At 48.8% G+C, this 24,286-nt stretch overlaps 1 protein-coding gene across 7 annotated transcripts in view; it reads left to right on the top strand.

Moving 5' to 3' along the window:
- CARM1 (coactivator associated arginine methyltransferase 1) overlaps positions 1 to 24,286 on the top strand; it is a 224,240-nt gene that overhangs the window by 68,764 nt on the left and 131,190 nt on the right. For all 7 annotated transcript variants that reach the window (XR_011202794.1, XR_011202795.1, XM_069231523.1 and 4 more), the window contains exons 4-6: positions 654 to 758; positions 6,779 to 6,889; positions 7,901 to 8,078. Coding sequence is in view for 5 of the 7 variants with exons in the window: in XM_069231523.1 (XP_069087624.1) it covers positions 654 to 758; positions 6,779 to 6,889; positions 7,901 to 8,078 (394 nt within the window). In the remaining 2 variants the exon portion in view is untranslated. The remainder of the gene's footprint in view (positions 1 to 653; positions 759 to 6,778; positions 6,890 to 7,900; positions 8,079 to 24,286) is intronic.

Raw genomic sequence — 24,286 nt, 5'->3', positions numbered from 1 at the left:
TTTGGGGTTGCTCTGAACCCCCAACGGTGGGCTACCTTGGACCAAGAACTGAACCCTGTAAGTGTCTTACTTACCTGGTAAAACTAACCAAAACTTACCTCCCCTAGGAACTGTGAAAATTGCACTAAGTGTCCACTTTTAAAACAGCTATTTGTCAACAACTTGAAAAGTATACATGCAATTTTGATGATTTGAAGTTCCTAAAGTACTTACCTGCAATACCTTTCGAATGAGATATTACATGTAGAATTTGAACCTGTGGTTCTTAAAATAAACTAAGAAAATATATTTTTCTATATAAAAACCTATTGGCTAGATTTGTCTCTGAGTGTGTGTACCTCATTTATTGTCTATGTGTATGTACAACAAATGCTTAACACTACTCCTTGGATAAGCCTACTGCTCGACCACACTACCACAAAATAGAGCATTAGTATTATCTATTTTTACCACTATTTTACCTCTAAGGGGAACCCTTGGACTCTGTGCATGCTATTCCTTACTTTGAAATAGCACATACAGAGCCAACTTCCTACATCAAGCTTTTAGTAAAAATGGCCAACAAAGCAGCTTATCCTTTTAGATTTAGCTTACATCTATCACATGCTTTAATTGTCTTTATGCACAATGTAATTTTTTTTTTTCTTTGACAGTTCTATGGGTATTTATCGCAGCAACAGAACATGATGCAGGACTACGTACGGACGGGCACGTACCAGAGGGCTATCCTGCAGAACCACACAGATTTTAAAGATAAGGTATGGGGGCTTTGTGAGTGATTGGACCCCTGGGAGGATGCAGTGTGCATTAGTAGCAGCATACATTCTACTGAATTAATGTGAGCAACTAACAAGATCATTTTTGTGCTTTAATCACCCTGTGGTGGAGCGATGAGTTGGCACTGGATTTGACTCCCTCTTGTAAAATCTAAAGCCATGAGGTGTACTTCCTGTTGTACATTTGTGTGATGGAAACTCTGCTATGAGAGAGTTCAAGTCATGCTGATAATCTTTTCATTGATTAAAAGGCGCATTCACCATTTATTGATATACAGCTAGAACTTAATCTTATGTTGAAGTGTACTTATACATGTATTTTCTGTACTTCCATAGTGCAGAGTTTCACAAATTGGGTTGTGATCTGCTGGTGGGTCGCAAGCCAGTTATTGGTGAGTTGTGAAAGTCCAAGTAATAAAGATGCATTTAAATTGTTTATCTTGTCATGGGTGCCGTGCTTCAGAAACACAGGCCAAGTAGCAGTCTATGGCTTCTGACAAATTGCAGCATATTTTTTAACATGGCGATTGGTGTTTACAAATTTCACTCACTTTGGTGAATTATGCAACAATATTGCTGAGGCACAGGGATTGTGACATGAAAGGCTTTTGGAGGATGTCATTTTAGTTTTATCACTTTTAGTGGCCATTTCAATTTTAAAATATGGTTTCTGTAAATTACAGTGCACTACCACCTGATGCTTTTGTTGCATTAAAAAAAAAAATTCACCCATCTCGTATCCACGAAAACTAGGTGCATTGCGAAAGTTTCTAGTTCTAGAAATCGAGGCTTTGTTCTAAACAGTTTAGGAAGCGCTGCTATAGTGCATGATTGGTGTGCGCTTGTGGCACAGCCTTGGGTGTTTCTTGAAGATGCCACAGTGAGTTTTCATGTAGACCAAAACCTTCTCATGTTTGGGGTAGTGTAAGTGCTGCTGCTATGAGTACATGGGGATAATAGTCCAAAAAGAAGTGAGGAGGGGTTTGGTGAGGTCCAGGCGGAGAAAGCTTCTGCATGTCTGAGAGGATTTGGGTGTATCAATGATATGGCCATTGGCCATTATCGTGCAGCGTGCTTTCAAATACCACCTTGGGACCAGTCAAACTTGCTTACTTAACCTTAAGCTCAACTCTGGGTTACTGTGGCTGTGAGCAATGAGGTTTGACAAAGGAACTTGATGTAAAGCATTTAACACCACCAAACAACAAACTAAGAAAGTCACAAACACAAATAAAATCTGACACCAATCTATTAAACTAGAATATATTTTTATGAATTTTTGGAAAACTTAATGAAAGAAATCCACTGGATGTACAGATTTCCGAAGAAATCAGCACTTTTAAATGCATCTGCAAACAAGCATTGGTCAACAAAAAGTTTGGAAAAGTTAGTTTGACTACTCTGGCCCTAGTTGGGTGACCAGTTCCATCCGGCCAGAGGTCTAGGGGGCCAGAGGAACACTTTGGACAGTTACTTGGCCACCAAAGTGTATTTGGGGTGAGTTCTAAACTTTACAGGACAGCCTCCATAGCCATTAGTGGAGTGATCCTGATGCTGCGGATACAGACAAAAGTTTCTCAAAGGATGCTCTGGTTGTGGTGCGGTTGACCATAGTGTCTTTGCGATTGCTCCTTGGTCCATGGGTGAAGTGGGCAGACTTTAACCACAGAGATCAGGGTCCATTGAAGTCCTCTATGCTGCAGTAGCAAGCCAGCCGATGCTGGTCTACTAGTCTCTTTGCACTGCGATTTGGGTGAAATCCTTAGGTGGGTAGTAGTGTCACTTGGGTGCAACAAATGTGAACTTGGATACCACTCCTGGGTCAGGCAGACACTGGTACAACTTTTGGCTATATCAAACGTGTCCTTGTGGGTGCGCGGTGACTGGTAGCCGCAAACCGTTTGCTGTGGCTACCAACTTTCAGTTTCTGCTTCATCTCTTGTATATCTTGGGCGGGTCCCAGGAGATCACCTGACTGATCCTTGGAGTCACTGCTTTGATCTGGGGCTTTTCCACAAGCCAGGAGCCGCAGGCATAGCCCATTCTTCACTAGCCCAAAGCACAGCAGGTCCATTCCTTCAGACGGTGCAGCATCCTTGTGTGTTTCAAAGGACCGCTTGGCAGTCTTTCTGCCTCTCACCAAATCCATTGTGATCTGAGGGCCAGGGTGCCGTATTTATCCCAGAAAAAGTGTCTAGAGGGTACCACGTAGTTGCTAGCCAGTGGGCTACTGGGTCCCCTCCTACCTAGTGATGAAATTCCAGTTATGTGGCACCTGGCTATCCCAGAGTGCAACATTCTTACCCCTTTCAAGAGGCACAACCCTTCCTTTGTTGTCAGGACCTTGGGAGCCCACCCTAGAGGTGTGGCTACCAGAGGGCTACACGCCCACAGAAAAAACTGTTTAGGAGTGAGTTTTCCCTCTCTAGCCCTCTCTCTACTTCGTCAGCGGGAACAAAAGGTATCCTGCTCAGAGGTGTTATTAGTACTTCCCTCACATAGGTGGCTTACTCTTTGAAGCTTGCCTTTTGGGCTAACACTGTGAGTGGCCATCAGAGGAGGTTGCACCTCACTCTATGGCAACGACCTTTGTTTTGGGTCTGGGAGTCGTTTTCAGGTCTCCCCAGACAGTCAGAAAGCTGTCTGTATGCCAGGGCCTTTGTGAGGACGCTAGGCTAGCTGGAGTACAGAGTGGCAACTTTCTAAAAGTTGCTAAAATCTATAGTATTAAATATGACCTGGGCATCAAGTCTGGTTTAATGCCATGATTAATATGATACCATATATGGCCCTGGTAGGTAGTTTTATTCAGGAGTCCCACTTAGCAGGACACAGCTCCCTGCCGTAGGGATCTATAGGACTTTCTTATGGGAGATTTAAATGTAGTGTTAAGGGAAAGGGTGTCTTTGCCATTGGTTTGAATGGCAAAATCGAGCTGACAGTGTAAAAACTATCCTTCCTGTCTGCAGTGGCACGCTGGGAGTCATTTTGTACTTTTTCTCACACAGGTTGGCACAGACAATGCTGCAGCCCTGAGTGAACACTCTTCCTTAAATGCCCAGGGTATCCTGTGTACCATACACTAGTGACTTGCAGTCAGTCCTTGCCAATTGGGTGTATCAAATTCGACAAGGAATTTGTGTAGTGTCTGGGTGGCAGCCTTCAGTGCGCTCTGTCAAAAAAACAGCAGCGTTAGTCCAACAATGTGGGGGTGAACCTGCGAAAAGGCATTTTCCTTACAGTGCCTATGCTGTGTGCTGGTCTCTTTTTTTTTTTTTTTTTTTTTTTTTTTTTTTGTGTGAATGTTGGGAGCAGATGTAAAACTGCCATTAGACAACATAGTCCAATGTAGATGTTGGAGAGTCTGTCAATGTTATTGTTTTGTACTATATTGCAGCATTTTAGAAGCGCTTCATAACTCCAACAATACTGTGAAGTACTTCAAACCTGCATCTGCTGCATTGGTGACATTTGGGAGATTATGGTTGGAATGATGCTGGATGTAGTGAGCTCTGTGTGATGAATGTTGAAGGAGGTGTTTGAGGATGAAAAACATGTCTTTCCGTGCATGACCTTGAGGTGTTACAGAGAGTCAGAATAGTTGTATTTGTATATGCCTACTTTCCATCTTATAGTTTGTCATTTGTATCTTTTGACAACATTGATGGAAACGGGCTGGTTTTAGTGTTCACTGAGACCCTAGGTGGTGGTTCCTTATTTGGGCTGGCAAGTTCCAAAGCTGTGCTCTTCAGCCAGACAAGGGGCTCCCTGTCCACTTTTTGAAAGGTGGACATACAAAAAGGATAGGCTGTCCTGGAACATTGTGGTCTTTGGTGATCAGTTTCTGTTGCAGGAGGGTCTCTCAAAGAACAATAGATAATCTTATAAAGTTGATCCTAACAGCCAAAGGAAGCCACTGTAAGCTGTGATTAATGTGTGACTGTAGATGTAAGTGAACAGCACACACTGGTTTTGGGGACAAGGTTTTAATTTTCACCATCAGACTTGGAAAACATGCAAGAAAGAAAACAGAAAAGACAGGACAAGAACTATAGTGTACCAAAGGTCGAAAGCAGAGATGAGAACACGTGTGAAAGCAAAAGACTGGATGTTGTAGTGTGAAGTAAGAAAGACGCCTGAGGTAGAATCCAGACCAGCCTACCAACTTTGCCTTGGTGTGCGACTGCCTTGTATTTGGCAGCACCAACGGGCTCCTAAGTGGGCCCATGCACTTATGTGCTTGTAGTTTTCCCTCCTCCTCCCGCCGGCACTGCAGCACCTAATAAAACAGCACAGCAGTTGGTGATCGGAGAATGCCTATTGGCAGGGTGGGTGGGGGAAACGAGCTGGGTCACGGGGGGATTAGGCTGTCTGATTTGGGGGAGTGGTGGGGGGGGCAGGGAGATGTTATGAGGCAGCAGTCATTGCAGAGCAAACTGGTGTCGACAGTATCTCGTTTGCCCACGGTGAAAATGTCTGCACTTGAGATGCAGTATGGCAGTTGCATTCTCAGTTCTCTGGAGGCCATATATTAATGGGGGAGCTGCATGGTATATGAGTTATGCTATGTGATTTCAGGCTCCTTGCAGGAATTGCGTATTGCCGCACAGAAAAGAGCATTTGCCATTGGGGTAGTTTATCTTGTAGCATGAGGATATAAAATGTGTCTTTCATAGCATGTGGTGTCATTCGTAGCATGTGCTGTGTTGGGTGTGTTTTTATAGGGTTTTATTTTTTTCTTATTTGATTTTCATGAACTACTAGTCGCCAGACACACTGCAAGGCATCTGCAGTGGTTGTGCTTAGCTGTGGTTTTTAGTGTAGGTCAGTAATGGAGTTTTATTCTGTTTATAGGTTATGTTCCACGGTGTGAGGTTTGTGTTGTCTAGAGTGAGTAAGTCATTGTAATTCATCTGAAGGTGCTATTCTGCTGTTCTTTGGGTGTTCTTGGCGATACAAGTTTGTGCATTTGGGGTAAAAAAGGCTTGCGAGAGCCTTCATAACAGATCTAGAATCAGTAATGAGTACTCTGCTAGCAGTGGTGGGTGGTGGTATTTGGAAGTGGAGGGGTGCAAGAGCGAAGTGAGTGTTTTAACACAGTGACAGGCAATGGGATAAACCAACTATGTCTTTAGGCCTGATACCAAAACTCTCAATTATGGCTCGTTAACAATGCTTAATTTATAATGGGCCATGGTTGCGAGCTCTGAAGTTAAGGCTAAAGGCAGTGTCAGCTGATCAGGGTGCCTGTCAGTGAATCCAAGTAGTAATTAAACAAAAAAAAAATGATTTTACTTTCCCGTGCTTCCTGGGTGTTCTTCTCTTAGGCAGTCTCAGCGCAAGTCCTGGAACCTGAGCCAGCTCCCCTCTTCCACACCAGATGCTGAGTTCATGCTGCTAATATTAAGTAGCATGAAATAAGTGAAAGGATTGGTTGGAGCATGCTGGCTAAACACTCTTTTAGGCACAAGGGGCCTGTGCCATCCCCCCCCCCACCCAGCTGTCTAAGACTGCTCAGGTTAGATAGGCTTGAAGTGTGCATGACAGGCTGGCTGTCACAAGACAGCCTGCCAAAGTGACATGCGCACTTCAAACGGAGTTGGCACTGCTTCTTCCTTGCTGCAAATCGGCAGCGGTGGCCCAGCCCCACCCTGACTCTTGGCTAGGCCTGACAACAGCAGTGAAAACAAAAATGATGATAAATTCATGTTATTACAGTTTTATTTTAACCCTCTGCTGCTCTTGCAGCAGGAGAGTGACACTCCTCCATCCAGATGGAGGAACCCCTGCTGCCTGCTAGTCCTTAAGAGTATGATCACAGAGCAGTAATATTTCAAACTACATCTTGATGGCCTGTTTCACTGAGCACAACTGCAGAAAAGCAACTTTACTAGTGGTGCTGCTCTGTGAATCATGGACATCCTATTGGTTTGAGTTGTTGTCCTGATGGATTCTACTCTTGAGTCCCACAGCATTAATTTGGTATCCCTTTTCTTCTCTAGGTCGTATTAGATGTTGGATGCGGCTCCGGAATCCTGTCCTTTTTTGCAGCACAGGCCGGTGCCAGGAAAATCTATGCGGTGGAGGCCAGTTCAATGGCACAACATGCAGAGGTTACCTTGCCTTTCTGTGGGACATATCACTCTAGAGTCGGAAGCAGACATTTGGGGGATGAGGGAAGAGCATGCCGAGCTAAAGGGATCTGTTTGCGGGGTAAAATAACCGTATAATTGAAACAGTGTGTAGAAGGATGATAGAATTAACTTCTACAGGTAACCACGCCTTCCTTTGACTATTTTGCACTTCATTGTGGAACTAGGGTCAGAGTATAGAACATGCAAGGAGGAAAATCTTCCTGGGGGCATGTTGCTTTAATGTGCGGAGAGCTGCATGGGAGCAGTATGCAGAGAGGAGTAAAAGCCTTCTTTTAAGGACATGTTGCTCTCTAACAGAGGGAAAATAGATCTTGAAGGGAGAAGGACATCGAAAGTACCAATTCTCTCATGGTGCACTCTTTTTACATTGTGGTGGTAGAGATAGAAGGGAGATTGGAGAGGAGAACATGCAGCAATTAAAATGTGCATGTGGGACATTTCACATTCCAGCAGAGAGTCAACAGACAAAGGAATAACATCCTGAAGTAATCCGTTATTTCGAAAGTCTAATAGCTCAATAATAGGGTGAGCAAGCAGGGGATTACTGAGCTCGCCCTTCACCACCAGTGTAGCAGAAAATGGAAGATGGTAGAAGAGACTGGTGTTTGAAACAAAGGATATGGGATAGAATATGGAGGAATTCAGAACCACAGAAGTTAGTGGAAAATATTGAGTTACAATTATAAGGACACGTAGTGGAATAAAGAGGATTCAGATCAAGGGGGTTATCTAGTGCATAGAGAATCAAAGCTAGGATGGCATCAATGGATTAAGTACACATGATGGTCTCTGTTTCAGTGAGGAATCTCGTTGTCAGTTTGGGGCTTTTGGACCAAAAGCTGTGGTAGAAAAAAAACACCAGTAGGACCCTGGCCCAGGTTCAATTGTAGCTGAAGATCATGTTTTTTTAAAGTAGTTGACATGACGAAAGCTTGTTTCATCTGACCTACTCATGGCTTGTATTTCCAGCTTTTAGTAAAGAGTAATAACCTCAGTGACCGGATTCTGGTCATCCCAGGGAAAGTGGAGGAGGTATCGCTCCCGGAACAGGTGGACATTATCATTTCGGAGCCCATGGGCTACATGCTGTTCAATGAACGTATGCTGGAGAGCTACCTGCACGCTAAGAAGTTCTTGAAGCCCAACGGTAAGGCTGGTCTCTTTCTTTTAGGACTATCTTTTAAAATAATAAAATGTAGACTTGATTTGAATGTGACTGTTTAAAGATCATTTAGGTTCAAAACCCCGACTGCACAATGGTTTCTGGTAATGGTCACAAGACTATTGCCAGTGTGGCCCTCCTCACAAATGTCACAGATCAAGCTATGGCGCAGTGGTTTCCACAGCTTCGACTAGGAAAATGGAAAAGGCTGCATTTATGAATGATACATTCCTTAGGACACTGACTTGTCAGCATGTGGTAGATTAGGGGTGGTGAAACCAGGAGAGAGTGACCCCTGACCTGACTTAAGGCCAGGAACCACTCTGCAAGCCAAGCAGCTCCACCAGACTGCCCTCGTATTCCTGACCCCGCCTTCACTGCTGCCACAGGTTCGAGGCCCTCCACCACCTGCAGGCACCAGCCTGCGCCTCATCCCTAGTGTCTAGTGGTAGATGTAAGTATCGTGTGTTGGTCTTGTTATCTTGTGTGTTTGTCTTGTCATCTGTTTTCTGTGCTTGTGTGCCGTTTTCTGCTTTTGCCTTTTTATTGTTGTCTCTGCCTGTTTCTGGCTGTTTCTGCTTTGCTTTGATCTGCCCCAGTCTCCCCGTTCCCACCGCTGCGGCCCCACCCTCCTCGTGCCCCCATTTGCCACCCCCTCCCAGCTGCTCCTCCCTTTTAATGGTGGCTGCTGCGCAGGCGTGTCAGAGGCAAGCCCGTCTGCGCCTGGATCGCACCCAGCGCCTGTCCCTCTGCCCCTTGCACCTCCCACGCCGCCAGACACCACTACACCACTTCGCAACTCCTCGCGCTCAACCCTGGTCGCCCAACCACCTGCATCCAGGTCTCTCCTAGGCACACCCACAGACCTTTTTCTTGCTGCTCGTGCCACTTCACCTGCGCTCAAGCCACCAAGCATCGCAACAACGCCGCCCAGCCACCTCAACTGCATCCTCCTCAACACCCGCTCCGTCCACAAGCACGCCATCGGACTCTGGGACCTGGTCACATCTACTTCCCCTGACATCGCCTTCCTCACCGAAACCTGGAAGAACACCTCATCGGAACCAGACATCGCCATAGCTATCCCCAAGAGCTACAAGATCAACCGAAGAGACCATGCCAACAAACCAAGAGGAGGAATCGCCATTGCCCACAGAAGCCCCATCAGGATCTGACACCCACGGCGCCCTAGATAGTGCAGAACACCTGCACTTCCAAATATACGTTAATGCCAACACCACTGTAAGGAAATGCCTCCTTGGCATGGTTACCCCCTGACTTTTTGCCTTTGCTGATGCTATGTTTTGAATTGAAAGTGTGCTGAGGCCTGCTAACCAGGCCCCAGCACCAGTGTTCTTTCCCTAACCTGTACTTTTGTTTTCACAATTGGCATACCCTGGCATCCAGGTAAGTCCCTTGTAACTGGTACCCCTGGTACCAATGGCCCTGATGCCAGGGAAGGTCTCTAAGGGTTGCAGCATATCTTATGCCACCCTGGGGACCCCTCACTCAGCACAGACACACTGCTTGCCAGCTTGTGTGTGCTGGTGAGGACAAAACGAGTAAGTTGACATAGAACTCCCCTCAGGGTGCCATGCCAAGCTCACACTGCCTATGCAGTATAGATAAGTCACCCCTCTAGCAGGCCTTACAGCCCTAAGGCAGGGTGCACTATACCATAGGTGAGGGCACCAGTGCATGAGCACTGTGCCCCTACAGTGTCTAAGCAAAACCTTAGACATTGTAAGTGCAGGGTAGCCATAAGAGTATATGGTCTGGGAGTCTGTCAAACACGGACTCCACAGCACCATAATGGCTACACTGAAAACTGGGAAGTTTGGTATCAAACTTCTCAGCACAATAAATGCACACTGATGCCAGTGTACATTTTAATGTAAAATACACCCCAGAGGCCACCTTAGAGGTGCCCCCTGAAACCTTAACCAACTACCCGTGTAGGCTGACTGGTTTTAGCAGCCTGCCACACTCGAGACATGTTGCTGGCCACATGGGGAGAGTGCCGTTGTCACTCTGTGGCTAGTAACAAAGCCTGCTCTGGGTGGAGATGCTATCACCTCCCCCAGGCAGGAGCTAAAACACCTGGCGGTGAGCCTCAAAGGCTCACCCCCTTTGTTACAGCACCCCAGGGCACTCCAGCTAGTGGAGTTGCCCGCCCCCTCCGGCCACGGCCCCACTTTTGGGGGCAAGGCCGGAGGAAATAATGAGAATAACAAGGAGTCACTGGCCAGTCAGGACAGCCCCTAAGGTGTCCTGAGCTGAGGTGACTCTAACTTTTAGAAATCCTCCATCTTGCAGATGGAGGATTCCCCCAACAGGGATAGGAATGTGACCCCATCTCCTTGGGAGGAGGCACAAAGAGGGTGTACCCACCCTCAGGGCTAGAAGCCATTGGCTACTAAACCCCCAGAACTAAACACGCCCTTAAATTTAGTATTTAAGGGCTCCCCTGAACCTAGGAACTCAGATTCCTGCAACCTAAGAAGAAGAGTACTGCTGAGCTGAAAAACCCTGCAAAGAAGACTGAGACACCAACTGCCTTGGCCCCAGCTCTACCCGCCTGTCTCCCCCCTTCGGAAGAAAACTGCTCCAGCGACGCTTTCCCCAGGACCAGCGACCTCTGAATCCTCAGAGGACTGCCCTGCTCTAAAAGGACCAAGAAACTCCCAAGAACAGCGGCCCTGTTCAACAAAGACTGCAACTTTGTTTCCAGAGGAGCAGATTTAAAGACCCCTGCAATTCCCGCCAGAAGCGTGAGACTTGCAACACTGCACCCGGCGACCCCGACTCGACTGGTGAAGAAACAACACTACAGGGAGGACCCCCAGGTGACTCCAAGACTGTGAGTAACCAAAGTTGTCCCCCCTGAGCCCCCACAGCGACACCTGCAGAGGGAATCCCGAGGCTCCCCCTGACCGCGACTGCCTGACTCTCAGATCCCGACGCCTGGAAAAGACCCTGCACCCGCAGCCCCCAGGACCTGAAGGATCGGAACTCCAGTGCAGGAGTGACCCCCAGGAGGCCCTCTCCCTTGCCCAGGTGGTGGCTACCCCGAGGAGTCCCAATCCCCCCCCCCCCCCCCCCCCCCCCCCCCCCCAGCACTGCTGAAGAGACCCCTTGGTCTCCCATTGATTCCTATTACAAACCCGACGCTTGTTTGCACACTGCACCCGGCCGCCCCCGCGCTGCTGAGGATGTACTTTCTGTGTGGACTTGTGTCCCACCCGGTGCCCTACAAAACCCCCCTGGTCTGCCCTCCGAAGACGCGGGTACTTACCTGCTGGCAGACTGGAACCGGGGCACCCCCTTCTCCATTGAAGCCTATGTGTTTTGGGCACCACTTTGAACTCTGCACCTGACCGGCCCTGAGCTGCTGGTTTGGTGACTTTGGGGTTGCTCTGAACCCCCAACGGTGGGCTACCTTGGACCCCAATTTGAACCCTGTAGGTGGTTTACTTACCTGCAAGAACTAACAAACTCTTACTCCCCCTAGCAACTGTGAAAATTGCACTGTGTCCACTTTTAAAATAGCTATATGTGTTTTATGTAAAAAGTATATATGCTATTGTGATTATTCAAAGTTCCTAAAGTACTTACCTGCAATACCTTTCAAATGAGATATTACATGTAGAATTTGAACCTGTGGTTCTTAAAATAAACTAAGAAAATATATTTTTCTATACAAAAACTTATTGGCCTGGAATTGTCTCCGAGTGTGTGTTCCTCATTTATTGCCTGTGTGTATGTACAACAAATGCTTAACACTACTCCTTTGATAAGCCTACTGCTCGACCACACTACCACAAAATAGAGCATTAGTATTATCTCTTTTTGCCACTATCTTACCTCTAAGGGGAACCCTTGGACTCTGTGCATACTATTCCTTACTTTGAAATAGTGCATACAGAGCCAACTTCCTACAACCACCTTGAGAGGAACCCTCATCTACAGACCCCTGGGCCCCTGCCCACAATTCTGCGATGCCGACACCACCAGCACCCATGCCCTTGCCTCCACAGACTACATGCTTCTCGGCGACCTGAACTTCCACCTGGAGAACACTGGCGACTGCAACTCCTCAGCCCTACTGGACAACCTCGGCCTCAAGCAACTGGTCACCTCACCCACCCACTCAGCCGGTCACACACTCGATGCCATCTTCTCCTCCAGCAACCACGTCAACTTTACTCACACCACCGAACTCCATTGGACCGACCACTGTTGTTAATTTTTCCTTCCGTAAGCCCCACCACCTATCACCAACAGCATCGGATCCCTCACCGCAAGTGGAACAAGATTTTCAAGGACCAATTGATCTCCATCCTCCCTCACTCCCTACCACCCAAAACCAACGACCCCAACACCGCCGCCCTCAAACTATGGCTTGACGACTGTGCCAACACCCTTGCCCCACTCAAGAAAACAACCACGCCAACAAGAAAGCTCCCTGGTCCACCTCAGACCTTCAGGCATCTAAACATAAATGCCGGAAAGCCAAGATCTGGTGACAAGAACATTCAGAAAACCACCACGCTGCCCTCAAATCGGCCATACGCAAACATCACCAACTCATCCGAGCCACCAAAAGATCTTTTTACAAAGAGCGAATTGACAACGCATACAATAGCAAGGAGCTCTTCAGCATCATCAAGGGACTCGCCAACCCCAAGGCCTGCTCCGCCAACCCACCCCACTCACAAGACCTATGCGACTTCCTCGCCACCTTCTTTCACAGCAAGATCGACATCCATGTAAGCTTCGCTTCACCGCCCCCCCCCCCCCCCCCCCCTTCCCCTTTCCCACCCACCATGGCCAAGGTCGACCCCAACGCACCCTGCCACACCAACGTCCTGAACGTCTGGACCCCCACAGACAACGAGGAAACCACCAAAACCATGAGCACTATCCACTCCGGCTCTCCCTCTGACCCCTACCCTCACCACATCTTCAATAAAGCCAGCCAAATCATTGCTCCCCAGCTCCGGACCATCATCAATATCTCCTTCGAGACCGCGGTCTTCCCAGAAAGCTGGAAACACGCCGAAGTCAACTCTGATCAAAAAGTCCAATGCCGACCCTGAAGACCTCAAAAACTACCCACCCATCTCCCTTCTCCGAAACCCTGCGAAGGTCATTGAGAAGATAGTCAACAACCAGCTATCCCGCTTCCTGGAGGACAACAGCCTTCTCGATGTTTCCCAGTCAGGTTTCTGCAAGAACCACAGCACAAGACTGCCCTTATCGCCTGCACTGACGACATCAGGAGCAGACTCGACAGGAGAAACAGTCGCCCTCATCCTCCTTGACCTTTCTGGAGCCTTCAACACAGTCTGCCACCACACCCTTCGCACATGCCTCTCTGATGCCGGAATTCGCCACAGAGCCCTGGACTGGCTCACCTCCTTCATCTCTGGAAAAACACAGTGTCCGCCTTCCCCTGTTCCTGTCCAAGGCCACCAAGACCATATGTGGAGTTCCCCAGGGATCCTCCCTCAGCCCCACTGTAAAGAAATGGCTCCCTGTTGCAGTTACCCCCCACTTTTTGCCTGATACTGATGCTGACTTGACTGAGAAGTGTGCTGGGACCCTGCTAACCAGGCCCCAGCACCAGTGTTCTTTCACCTAAAATGTACCATTGATCCCACAATTGGCACACCCTGGCATCCAGATAAGTCCCTTGTAACTGGTACCTCTGGTACCAAGGGCCCTGATGCCAGGGAAGGTCTCTAAGGGCTGCAGCATGTATTATGCCACCCTAGAGACCCCTCACTCAGCACAGACCCACTGCTTACCAGCTTGTGTGTGCTAGTGAGAACAAAACGAGTAAGTCGACATGGCACTCCCCTCAGGGTGCCATGCCAGCCTCTCACTGCCTATGCAGTATAGGTAAGACACCCCTCTAGCAGGCCTTACAGCCCTAAGGCAGGGTGCACTATACCATAGGTGAGGGTACCAGTGCATGAGCACTGTGCCCCTACAGTGTCTAAGCAAAACCTTAGACATTGTAAGTGCAGGGTAGCCATAAGAGTATATGGTCTGGGAGTCTGTTTTACACGAACTCCACAGCACCATAATGGCTACACTGAAAACTGAGAAGTTTGGTATCAAACTTCTCAGCACAATAAATGCACACTGATGCCAGTGTACATTTTATTGCAAAATACACTCCAGAGGGCACCTTAGAGGTGCCCCCTGAAACTTAACCGACTATCTGTGTAGGCTGACTAGTTCCAGCAGCCTGCCACACTAGAGACATGTTGCTGGCCCCATGGGGAGAGTGCCTTTGTCACTCTGAGGCCAGTAACAAAGCCTGCACTGGGTGGAGATGCTAACACCTCCCCCAGGCAGGAACTGTAACACCTGGCGGTGAGCCTCAAAAGCTCACCCCTTTGTCACAGCCCAGCAGGGCACTCCAGCTTAGTGGAGTTGCCCGCCCCCTCCGGCCACAGCCCCCACTTTTGGCGGCAAGGCTGGAGGGAACAAAGAAAATAACAAGGAGGAGTCACTGGCCAGTCAGGACAGCCCCTAAGGTGTCCTGAGCTGAGGTGACTCTAACTTTTAGAAATCCTCCATCTTGCAGATGGAGGATTCCCCCAATAGGATTAGGGATGTGACCCCCTCCCCTTGGGAGGAGGCACAAAGAGGGTGTACTCACCCTCAGGGCTAGTAGCCATTGGCTACTAACCCCCCAGACCTAAACACGCCGTTAAATTTAGTATTTAAGGGCTACCCTGAACCCTAGAAAATTAGATTCCTGCAACAACAACAAGAAGGACTGCCTAGCTGAAAACCCCTGCAGAGGAAGACCAGAAGACAACAACTGCCTTGGCTCCAGAAACTCACCGGCCTGTCTCCTGCCTTCCAAAGAACTCTGCTCCAGCGACGCCTTCCAAAGGGACCAGCGACCTCTGAATCCTCTGAGGACTGCCCTGCTTCGACGACGACAAGAAACTCCCGAGGACAGCGGACCTGCTCCAAAAAGACTGCAACTTTATCCAAAGAAGCAGCTTTAAAGAACCCTGCAAACTCCCCGCAAGAAGCGTGAGACTTGCAACACTGCACCCGGCGACCCCGACTCGGCTGGTGGAGAACCAACACCTCAGGGAGGACCCCCGGACTACTCTACGACTGTGAGTACCAAAACCTGTCCCCCCTGAGCCCCCACAGCGCCGCCTGCAGAGGGAGTCCCGAGGCTTCCCCTGACCGCGACTCTCTGAAATCTAAGTCCCGACGCCTGGAAAAGACCCTGCACCCGCAGCCCCCAGGACCTGAAGGACCGGACTTTCACCGCAGAAGTGACCCCCAGGAGTCCCTCTCCCTTGCCCAAGTGGAGGTTTCCCCGAGGAAGCCCCCCCCTTGCCTGCCTGCAGCGCTGAAGAGATCCCTTGATCTCTCATTTACTTCCATTGCGAACCCGACGCTTGTTCTAACACTGCACCCGGCCGCCCCCGCGCCGCTGAGGGTGAAATTTCTGTGTGGGCTTGTGTCCCCCCCGGTGCCCTACAAAACCCCCCTGGTCTGCCCTCCGAAGACGCGGGTACTTACCTGCTGGCAGACTGGAACCGGGGCACCCCCTTCTCTCCATTGAAGCCTATGCGTTTTGGGCACCACTTTGAACTCTGCACCTGTCCGGCCCTGAGCTGCTGGTGTGGTAACTTTGGGGTTGCTCTGAACCCCCAACGGTGGGCTACCTTGGACCAAGAACTGAACCCTGTAAGTGTCGTACTTACCTGGTAAAACTAACAAAAACTTACCTCCCCCAGGAACTGTGAAAATTGCACTGTGTCCACTTTTAAAAATAGCTATTTGTGAATAACTTGAAAAGTATACATGCAATTGAAATGATTCAAAGTTCCTAAATGTACTTACCTGCAATACCTTTCAAGCCAGATATTACATGTTAAATTTGAACCTGTGGTTCTTAAAATAAACTAAGAAAATATATTTTTCTATAACAAAACCTATTGGCTGGATTTGTCTCTGAGTGTGTGTACCTCATTTATTGTCTATGTGTATGTACAACAAATGCTTAACACTACTCCTTGGATAAGCCTACTGCTCGACCACACTACCACAAAATAGAGCATTAGTATTATCTCTTTTTACCACTATTTTACCTCTAAGGGGAACCCTTGGACTCTGTGCATGCTATTCCTTACTTTGAAATAGCACATACAGAGCCAACTTCCTACACCCACCCTCTTCAATGTCTACATGGCTCCGCTCACCAACATCGTCCGATCCCACGGCCTCAACATAGTCTCCTACGCAGACGACACACAGCTCATCCTCTCTCTCACGAAGGACCCCGCAAACGCTAAGATCAACCTCCACACAGGACTCAACGCCATTGCCATCTGTATGAAGGAAAGCCGCCTCAAGCTAAACTTGGAGAAAACTGAGATCATCATCTTCGGCCCCAACAGATCGCCAGGGAACCACTCCTAGTGGCCTGCCACCCTAGGGTCGGCTCCAAAGCCCACAACCCACGCATGCAACCTTGGCTTCATACTGGACTCTTCTCTCTGCATGACCCAGCATGTCAACGCCTTCACATCCTCCTGCTACAACACCCTTCGCATGCTCCGCAAGACCTTCAGAAACCAGAAGAACGGTCACACACGCCCTCGTCAGCAGTAGACTGGACAATGGCAACGCCCTCTATGCGGGAATAACGGCCAAGCTCCAGAAGAAACTCCAGCGCATCCAGAACGCCTCTGCATGACTCATCCTCACTCTCCCTCGCCACAAACACATCTCAGCCCAACTCAGATCTCCACTGTCTCCCTGTCAACAAAAGGATCGTCTTCAAGCTCCTGATCCACGCTCACAAAGCTCTACACAACACCGGACTGGCCTATCTTAACAAGCGCCTCAACTTCAACATCCCTACATGCCAGCTCGCCTCTGCCAACCTCGCCCTTGCTACCGTCACCCCCTTCCCCCTCCCCCCCCGCATTTACCGCACCACATCTGGCGGTAGATCCTTATCCCACCTTGCCACCAAAACCTGGAACTCCCTCCCCATCAACCTACGTCTGACCCAGGACCTCCTGACCTTCAGGAAGCACCTCAAGACCTGGAGCAGTAGCACCAGATTCCCAACACCCCCCCCCCCCCCCCCCCCCCCCACCTCTGCCTTGAGACCATTCCGGGTGAGTAGCGCACTTAACAAATCACTGATTGATTGATACCCCACCCGTCTCCTACCAGTTCTGCCAAATATGAGCTCTTGATTGCTAGGGCTTTTTTGGAAGACATAGAAGCTTTTGTAATGAAGCAAGCTTTTGTTGCTGAGACAGTGACCATTATGTAAAACCTACTGTAAGGAAATGCCTCCTTGGCATGGTTACCCCCTGACTTTTTGCCTTTGCTGATGCTATGTTTTGAATTGAAAGTGTGCTGAGGCCTGCTAACCAGGCCCCAGCACCAGTGTTCTTTCTCTAACCTGTACTTTTGTTTACACAATTGGCACACCCTGGCATCCAGGTAAGTCCCTTGTAACTGGTACCCCTGGCACCAAGGGCCCTGATGCCAGGGAAGGTCTCTAAGGGCTGCAGCATATCTTATGCCACCCTGGGGACCCCTCACTCAGCACAGACACACTGCTTGCCAGCTTGTGTGTGCTGGTAAGGACAAAACGAGTAAGTCGACATGGCACTCCCCTCAGTCACCCCTCTAGCAGGCCTTACAGCCCTAAGGCAGGGTGCACTATACCATAGGTGAGGGCACCAGTGCATGAGCACTGTGCCCCTACAGTGTCTAAGCCAAACCTTAGACATTGTAAGTGCAGGGTAGCCATAAGAGTATATGGTCTGGGAGTCTGTCAAACACGAACTCCACAGCACCATAATGGCTACACTGAAAACTGGGAAGTTTGGTATCAAACTTCTCAGCACAATAAATGCACACTGATGCAAGTGTACATTTTATTGTAAAATACACCCCAGAGGGCACCTTAGAGGTGCCCCCTGAAACCTTAACCAACTACCCGTGTAGGCTGACTGGTTTTAGCAGCCTGCCACACTCGAGACATGTTGCTGGCCACATGGGGAGAGTGCGTTTGTCACTCTCTGGCTAGTAACAAAGCCTGCACTGGGTGGAGATGCTTATCACCTCCCCCTTGCAGGAGCTGTAACACCTGGCGGTGAGCCTCAAAGGCTCACCCCCTTTGTTACAGCACCACAGGGCATTCCAGCTAGTGGAGTTGCCCGCCCCCTCCGGCCACGGCCCCACTTTTGGCGGCAAGGCCAGAGGAGATCATGAGAAAAACAAGGAGGAGTCACTGGCCAGTCAGGACAGCCCCTAAGGCAACCTGAGCTGAAGTGACTCTGACTTTTAGGAATCCTCCATCTTGCAGATGGAGGATCCCCCCCAATAGGGATAGGAATGTGACCCCCTCCCCTTGGGAGGAGGAACAAAGAGGGTGTAGCCACCCTCCGGGCTAGTAGCCATTGGCTACTGCCCTCCCTGACCTAAACACACCCCTAAATTCTGTATTTAGGGGCTCCCCTGAACCTAGGAACTCAGATTCCTGCAACCTAAGAAGAAGAGGACTGCTGAGCTGAAAAACCCTGCAGAGAAGACGGAGACACCAACTGCTTTGGCCCCAGCTCTACCGGCCTGTCTGCCTCCCTTCTAAAGACACTGCTCCAGCGATGCTTTCCCCAGGACCAGCGACCTCTGAATCCTCAGAGGACTGCCCTGCTCTAGAAGGACCAAGAAACTCCTGAGAACAGCGGCCCTGTTCACCATAGACTGCAACTTTGTTTCCAAAGAAGCAACTTCAAGACAACTGCGTTTCCCGCCAGAAGCTTGAGACTTGCAACTCTGCACCCGACGCCCCCGGCTCGACTTGTGGAGAACAAACACTTCAGGGAGGACTCCCCGGCGACTACGAGACTGTGAGTAGCCAGAGTTGCCCCCCCCTGAGCCCCCACAGCGATGCCTGCAGAGGGAAATCCCGAGGCTCCCCCTGACCGCGACTGCCTGACTCCCAGATCCCGACGCCTGGAAAAGACCCTGCACCCGCAGCCCCCAGGACCTGAAAGATCGGAACTCCAGTGCAGGAGTGACCCCCAGGAGGCCCTCTCCCTTGCCCAGGTGGTGGCTACCCTGAGGAGCCCCCCCCCCCCCCCCCCCCTTGCCTGCCTGCATCGCTGAAGAGACCCCTTGGTCTCCTATTGATTTACATTGAAAACCCGACGTGTGTTTGCACACTGCACCCGGCCGCCCCGTGCTGCTGGGGTGTACTTTCTGTGCTAACTTGTGTCCCCTCCCCCCGGTGCCCTACAAAACCCCCCTGGTCTGCCCTCCGAAGACGCGGGTACTTACCTGCTGGCAGACTGGAACCGGGGCACCCCCTTCTCCATTGAAGCCTATGCGTTTTGGGCACCACTTTGAACTCTGCACCTGACCGGCCCTGAGCTGCTGGTGTGGTAACTTTGGGGTTGCTCTGAACCCCCAACGGTGGGCTCCCTTGGACCCAAAGTTGAACCCCGTAGGTGGTTTACTTACCTACAAAAACTAACAAATACTTACCTCCCCTAGGAACTGTGAAAATTGCACTAAGTGTCTAGTTTTAAAATAGCTATATGTTTTATTTGAAAAGTATATATGCTATTGTGATTATTCAAAGTTCCTAAAGTACTTACTTGCAATACCTTTCATTTGAGATATTACATGTAAAATTTGAACCTGTGGTTCTTAAAATAAACTAAGAAAATATATTTTTCTATACGAAAACCTATTGGCCTGGAATTGTCTGAGTGTGTGTTCCTCATTTATTGCTTGTGTGTGTACAACAAATGCTTAACACTACTCCTTTGATAAGCCTACTGCTCGACCACACTACCACAAAATAGAGCATTAGTATTATCTCCTTTGATAAGCCTACTGCTCGACCACACTACCACAAAATAGAGCATTAGTATCATCTCTTTTTTGCCACTATCTTACCTCTAAGGGGAACCCTTGGACTCTGTGCATACTATTCCTTACTTTGAAATAGTGCATACAGAGCCAACTTCCTACACCTACTTCTAGGTGCTTTTGTTCATTTCAGTCCTATTTTAACTGAGCAGCCCTTGGCAGAAGAGGGTTCTGGTAGGTAAGTAATATGTTTTGATTTGGTGCCTGCAGGTGACAAGGGAACAACCAGGGATGTTGGAGGATGGGACTGTAATGAACCACACAACAGATGTTTTGGACTATTTAAAGTTTCAGTAATGTTCTAATGTGGTGCTGAAGAATAGTCAAGTAGTTCAGCTGCAGTGAGACCCACAGTACAAATCAGTAAAATAATTTTCATTATAACTGTGGAAAGGCTTGTCTACTATTGAGGCGGAGTTCATGATTCATTTGTCTTCATGGATCATTTTTGTGTACTGATGGCTTGATGCTGAATTTTTGTACTTGCCGCAGTGGCACGAATGTGAAATCCTTGCAAGTGTCTGAAGAGGTTTTTTCAATCGAAGTAATTCTTTACAGGAGTAGATGCAGTTATGGTTTTCTGTAGTTTTAGGGCTTCCAACCTAAGTGGTAATCTGGCCTCTCAGCAAGGATCCCTCTGCTTTCGATACACTCTTGATTACTCAAACTTTCTTCTCACATTCGTGACTTCGGTCACAGATGATGTTTCCATTTATATCACATTTTGCTTATTTCTGCATGCTCAACGGGCGGGGCAAGGCCAGTCTTCCTTTTTATATAAGCATTTAATAAAAGATGACTTTTATAGAAAAAGACAAATTTATCTCTGTCTAAGTGACCACTGTAGGAAGTTGGCTCTGTATGTGCTATTTCAAAGTAAGGAATAGCATGCACAGAGTCCAAGGGTTCCCCTTAGAGGTAAAATAGTGGTAAAAAGAGAATACTAATGCTCTATTTTGTGGTAGTGTGGTCGAGCAGTAGGCTTATCCAAGGAGTAGTGTTAAGCATTTGTTGTACATACACATAGACAATAAATGAGGTACACACACTCGGAGACAAATCCAGCCAATAGGTTTTGTTATAGAAAAATATATTTTCTTAGTTTATTTTAAGAACCACAGGTTCAAATTTAACATGTAATATCTTGTTTGAAAGGTATTGCAGGTAAGTACATTAGGAACTTTGAATCATTTCAATTGCATGTATACTTTTCAAGTTATTCACAAATAGCTATTTTAAAAGTGGACACAGTGCAATTTTCACAGTTCCTGGGGGAGGTAAGTATTTGTTAGTTTTACCAGGTAAGTAAGACACTTACAGGGTTCAGTTCTTGGTCCAAGGTAGCCCACCGTTGGGGGTTCAGAGCAACCCCAAAGTTACCACACCAGCAGCTCAGGGCCGGTCAGGTGCAGAGTTCAAAGTGGTGCCCAAAACGCATAGGCTTCAATGGAGAGAAGGGGGTGCCCCGGTTCCAGTCTGCCAGCAGGTAAGTACCCGCGTCTTCGGAGGGCAGACCAGGGGGGTTTTGTAGGGCACCGGGGGGGACACAAGCCCACACAGAAATTTCACCCTCAGCGGCGCGGGGGCGGCCGGGTGCAGTGTTAGAACAAGCGTCGGGTTCGCAATGGAAGTCAATGAGAGATCAAGGGATCTCTTCAGCGCTGCAGGCAAGGGGGGGCTTCCTCGGGGAAACCTCCACTTGGGCAAGGGAGAGGGACTCCTGGGGGTCACTTCTGCAGTGAAAGTCCGGTCCTTCAGGTCCTGGGGGCTGCGGGTGCAGGGTCTTTTCCAGGCGTCGGGACTTAGGTTTCAGAGAGTCGCGGTCAGGGGAAGCCTCGGGATTCCCTCTGCAGGCGGCGCTGTGGGGGCTCAGGGGGGGACAGGTTTTGGTACTCACAGTCGTAGAGTAGTCCGGGGGTCCTCCCTGAGGTGTTGGTTCTCCACCAGCCGAGTCGGGGTCGCCGGGTGCAGTGTTGCAAGTCTCACGCTTCTTGCGGGGAGATTGCAGGGGTCTTTAAAGCTGCTCCTTTGGATAAAGTTGCAGTCTTTTTGGAGCAGGTCCGCTGTCCTCAGGAGTTTCTTGTCGTCGAAGCAGGGCAGTCCTCAGAGGATTCAGAGGTCGCTGGTCCCTTTGGAAGGCGTCGCTGGAGCAGAGTTCTTTGGAAGGCAGGAGACAGGCCGGTGAGTTTCTGGAGCCAAGGCAGTTGTTGTCTTCTGGTCTTCCTCTGCAGGGGTTTTTCAGCTAGGCAGTCCTTCTTCTTGTTGTTGCAGGAATCTAAATTCTTAGGTTCAGGGGAGCCCTTAAATACTAAATTTAAGGGCGTGTTTAGGTCTGGGGGGTTAGTAGCCAATGGCTACTAGCCCTGAGGGTGGGTACACCCTCTTTGTGCCTCCTCCCAAGGGGAGGGGGTCACAATCCTAACCCTATTGGGGGAATCCTCCATCTGCAAGATGGAGGATTTCTAAAAGTTAGTCACCTCAGCTCAGGACACCTTAGGGGCTGTCCTGACTGGCCAGTGACTCCTCCTTGTTGCTTTCTTTGTTTCCTCCAGCCTTGCCGCCCAAAGTGGGGGCCGTGGCCGGAGGGGGCGGGCAACTCCACTAAGCTGGAGTGCCCTGCTGGGCTGTGACAAAGGGGTGAGCCTTTGAGGCTCACCGCCAGGTGTTACAGCTCCTGCCTGGGGGAGGTGTTAGCATCTCCACCCAGTGCAGGCTTTGTTACTGGCCTCAGAGTGACAAAGGCACTCTCCCCATGGGGCCAGAAACATGTCTCTAGTGTGGCAGGCTGCTGGAACTAGTCAGCCTACACAGACAGTCGGTTAAGTTTCAGGGGGCACCTCTAAGGTGCCCTCTGGGGTGTATTTTGCAATAAAATGTACACTGGCATCAGTGTGCATTTATTGTGCTGAGAAGTTTGATACCAAACTTCCCAGTTTTCAGTGTAGCCATTATGGTGCTGTGGAGTTCGTGTTTGACAGACTCCCAGACCATATACTCTTATGGCTACCCTGCACTTACAATGTCTAAGGTTTTGCTTAGACACTGTAGGGGCACAGTGCTCATGCACTGGTACCCTCACCTATGGTATAGTGCACCCTGCCTTAGGGCCGTAAGGCCTGCTAGAGGGGTGTCTTAACTATACTGCATAGGCAGTGAGAGGCTGGCATGGCACCCTGAGGGGAGTGCCATGTCGACTTACTCATTTTGTTCTCACTAGCACACACAAGCTGGTAAGCAGTGTGTCTGTGCTGGGTGAGGGGTCTCTAGGGTGGCATAATACATGCTGCAGCCCTTAGAGACCTTCCCTGGCATCAGGGCCCTTGGTACCAGAGGTACCAGTTACAAGGGACTTATCTGGGTGCCAGGGTGTGCCAATTGTGGAATCAATGGTACATTTTAGGTGAAAGAACACTGGTGCTGGGGCCTGATTAGCAGGGTCCCAGCACACTTCTCAGTCAAGTCAGCATCAGTATCAGGCAAAAAGTGGGGGGTAACTGCAACAGGGAGCCATTTCTTTACAACCACCTTAGATTTTAGAAAAATATTTCCCATAAATGTTTCATTCCCTAAAAAATTTGAGTGTATGTCATGTGCCTCTTTAAAAATGGAACAGTAAAATTGGAGGTTTTGGCTTCCAGGTTTTAGCCCTTGATCGAAAAAAGGGTGAAATAATCAATTTAGCAGAAATTCGTGAAATAATGATTCCTCGTATTTTTCATAGTAGTTTCAGCAGGCAAAAGTTTATTTAAAAAAAAAAAAATTATTAACCGAAGTCCCTTGCAGGAGAGCTACCTTTGAATGAATTTTCGTTGCTAGGTGGAAATGTCATTTGGGGTTTTTTTTTTATTGTAAAAGGGGACCCAATTTATGATTGTTGGATAACATGTACTGCCCCTGGAACACAGAAAGAAACCACTAAGCCAAGTTCGTGGTAATATTACCTACTGCAGGCCAGGCTAAAAGGCCCTTTTAAAATGGGTCCGTTTCTCACAAAAGGAGATGCCGCTTGTAGGAGGCTGGACTGGCTTGTAGTGAGTACCAAGGGGTACTTGCACCTTGCACCAGGCCCAGTTATCCCTTATTAGTGTATAGGGTGTCTAGCAGCTTAGGCTGATAGATAATGGTAGCTTAGCAGAGCAGCTCAGGCTGAACTAGGAGACGTGGGAAGCTACTACAGTACCACTTAGTGTCATATGCACAATATCATAAGAAAACACAATACACAGTTATACTAAAAATAAAGG

This window comes from Pleurodeles waltl, chromosome 4_2 (genome assembly GCF_031143425.1).
Source record: "Pleurodeles waltl isolate 20211129_DDA chromosome 4_2, aPleWal1.hap1.20221129, whole genome shotgun sequence".
NCBI lineage: Eukaryota > Metazoa > Chordata > Amphibia > Caudata > Salamandridae > Pleurodeles > Pleurodeles waltl.
Note: the sequence above shows the minus strand (reverse complement) of the source record. Positions and strands in the feature narration are given on the sequence as shown.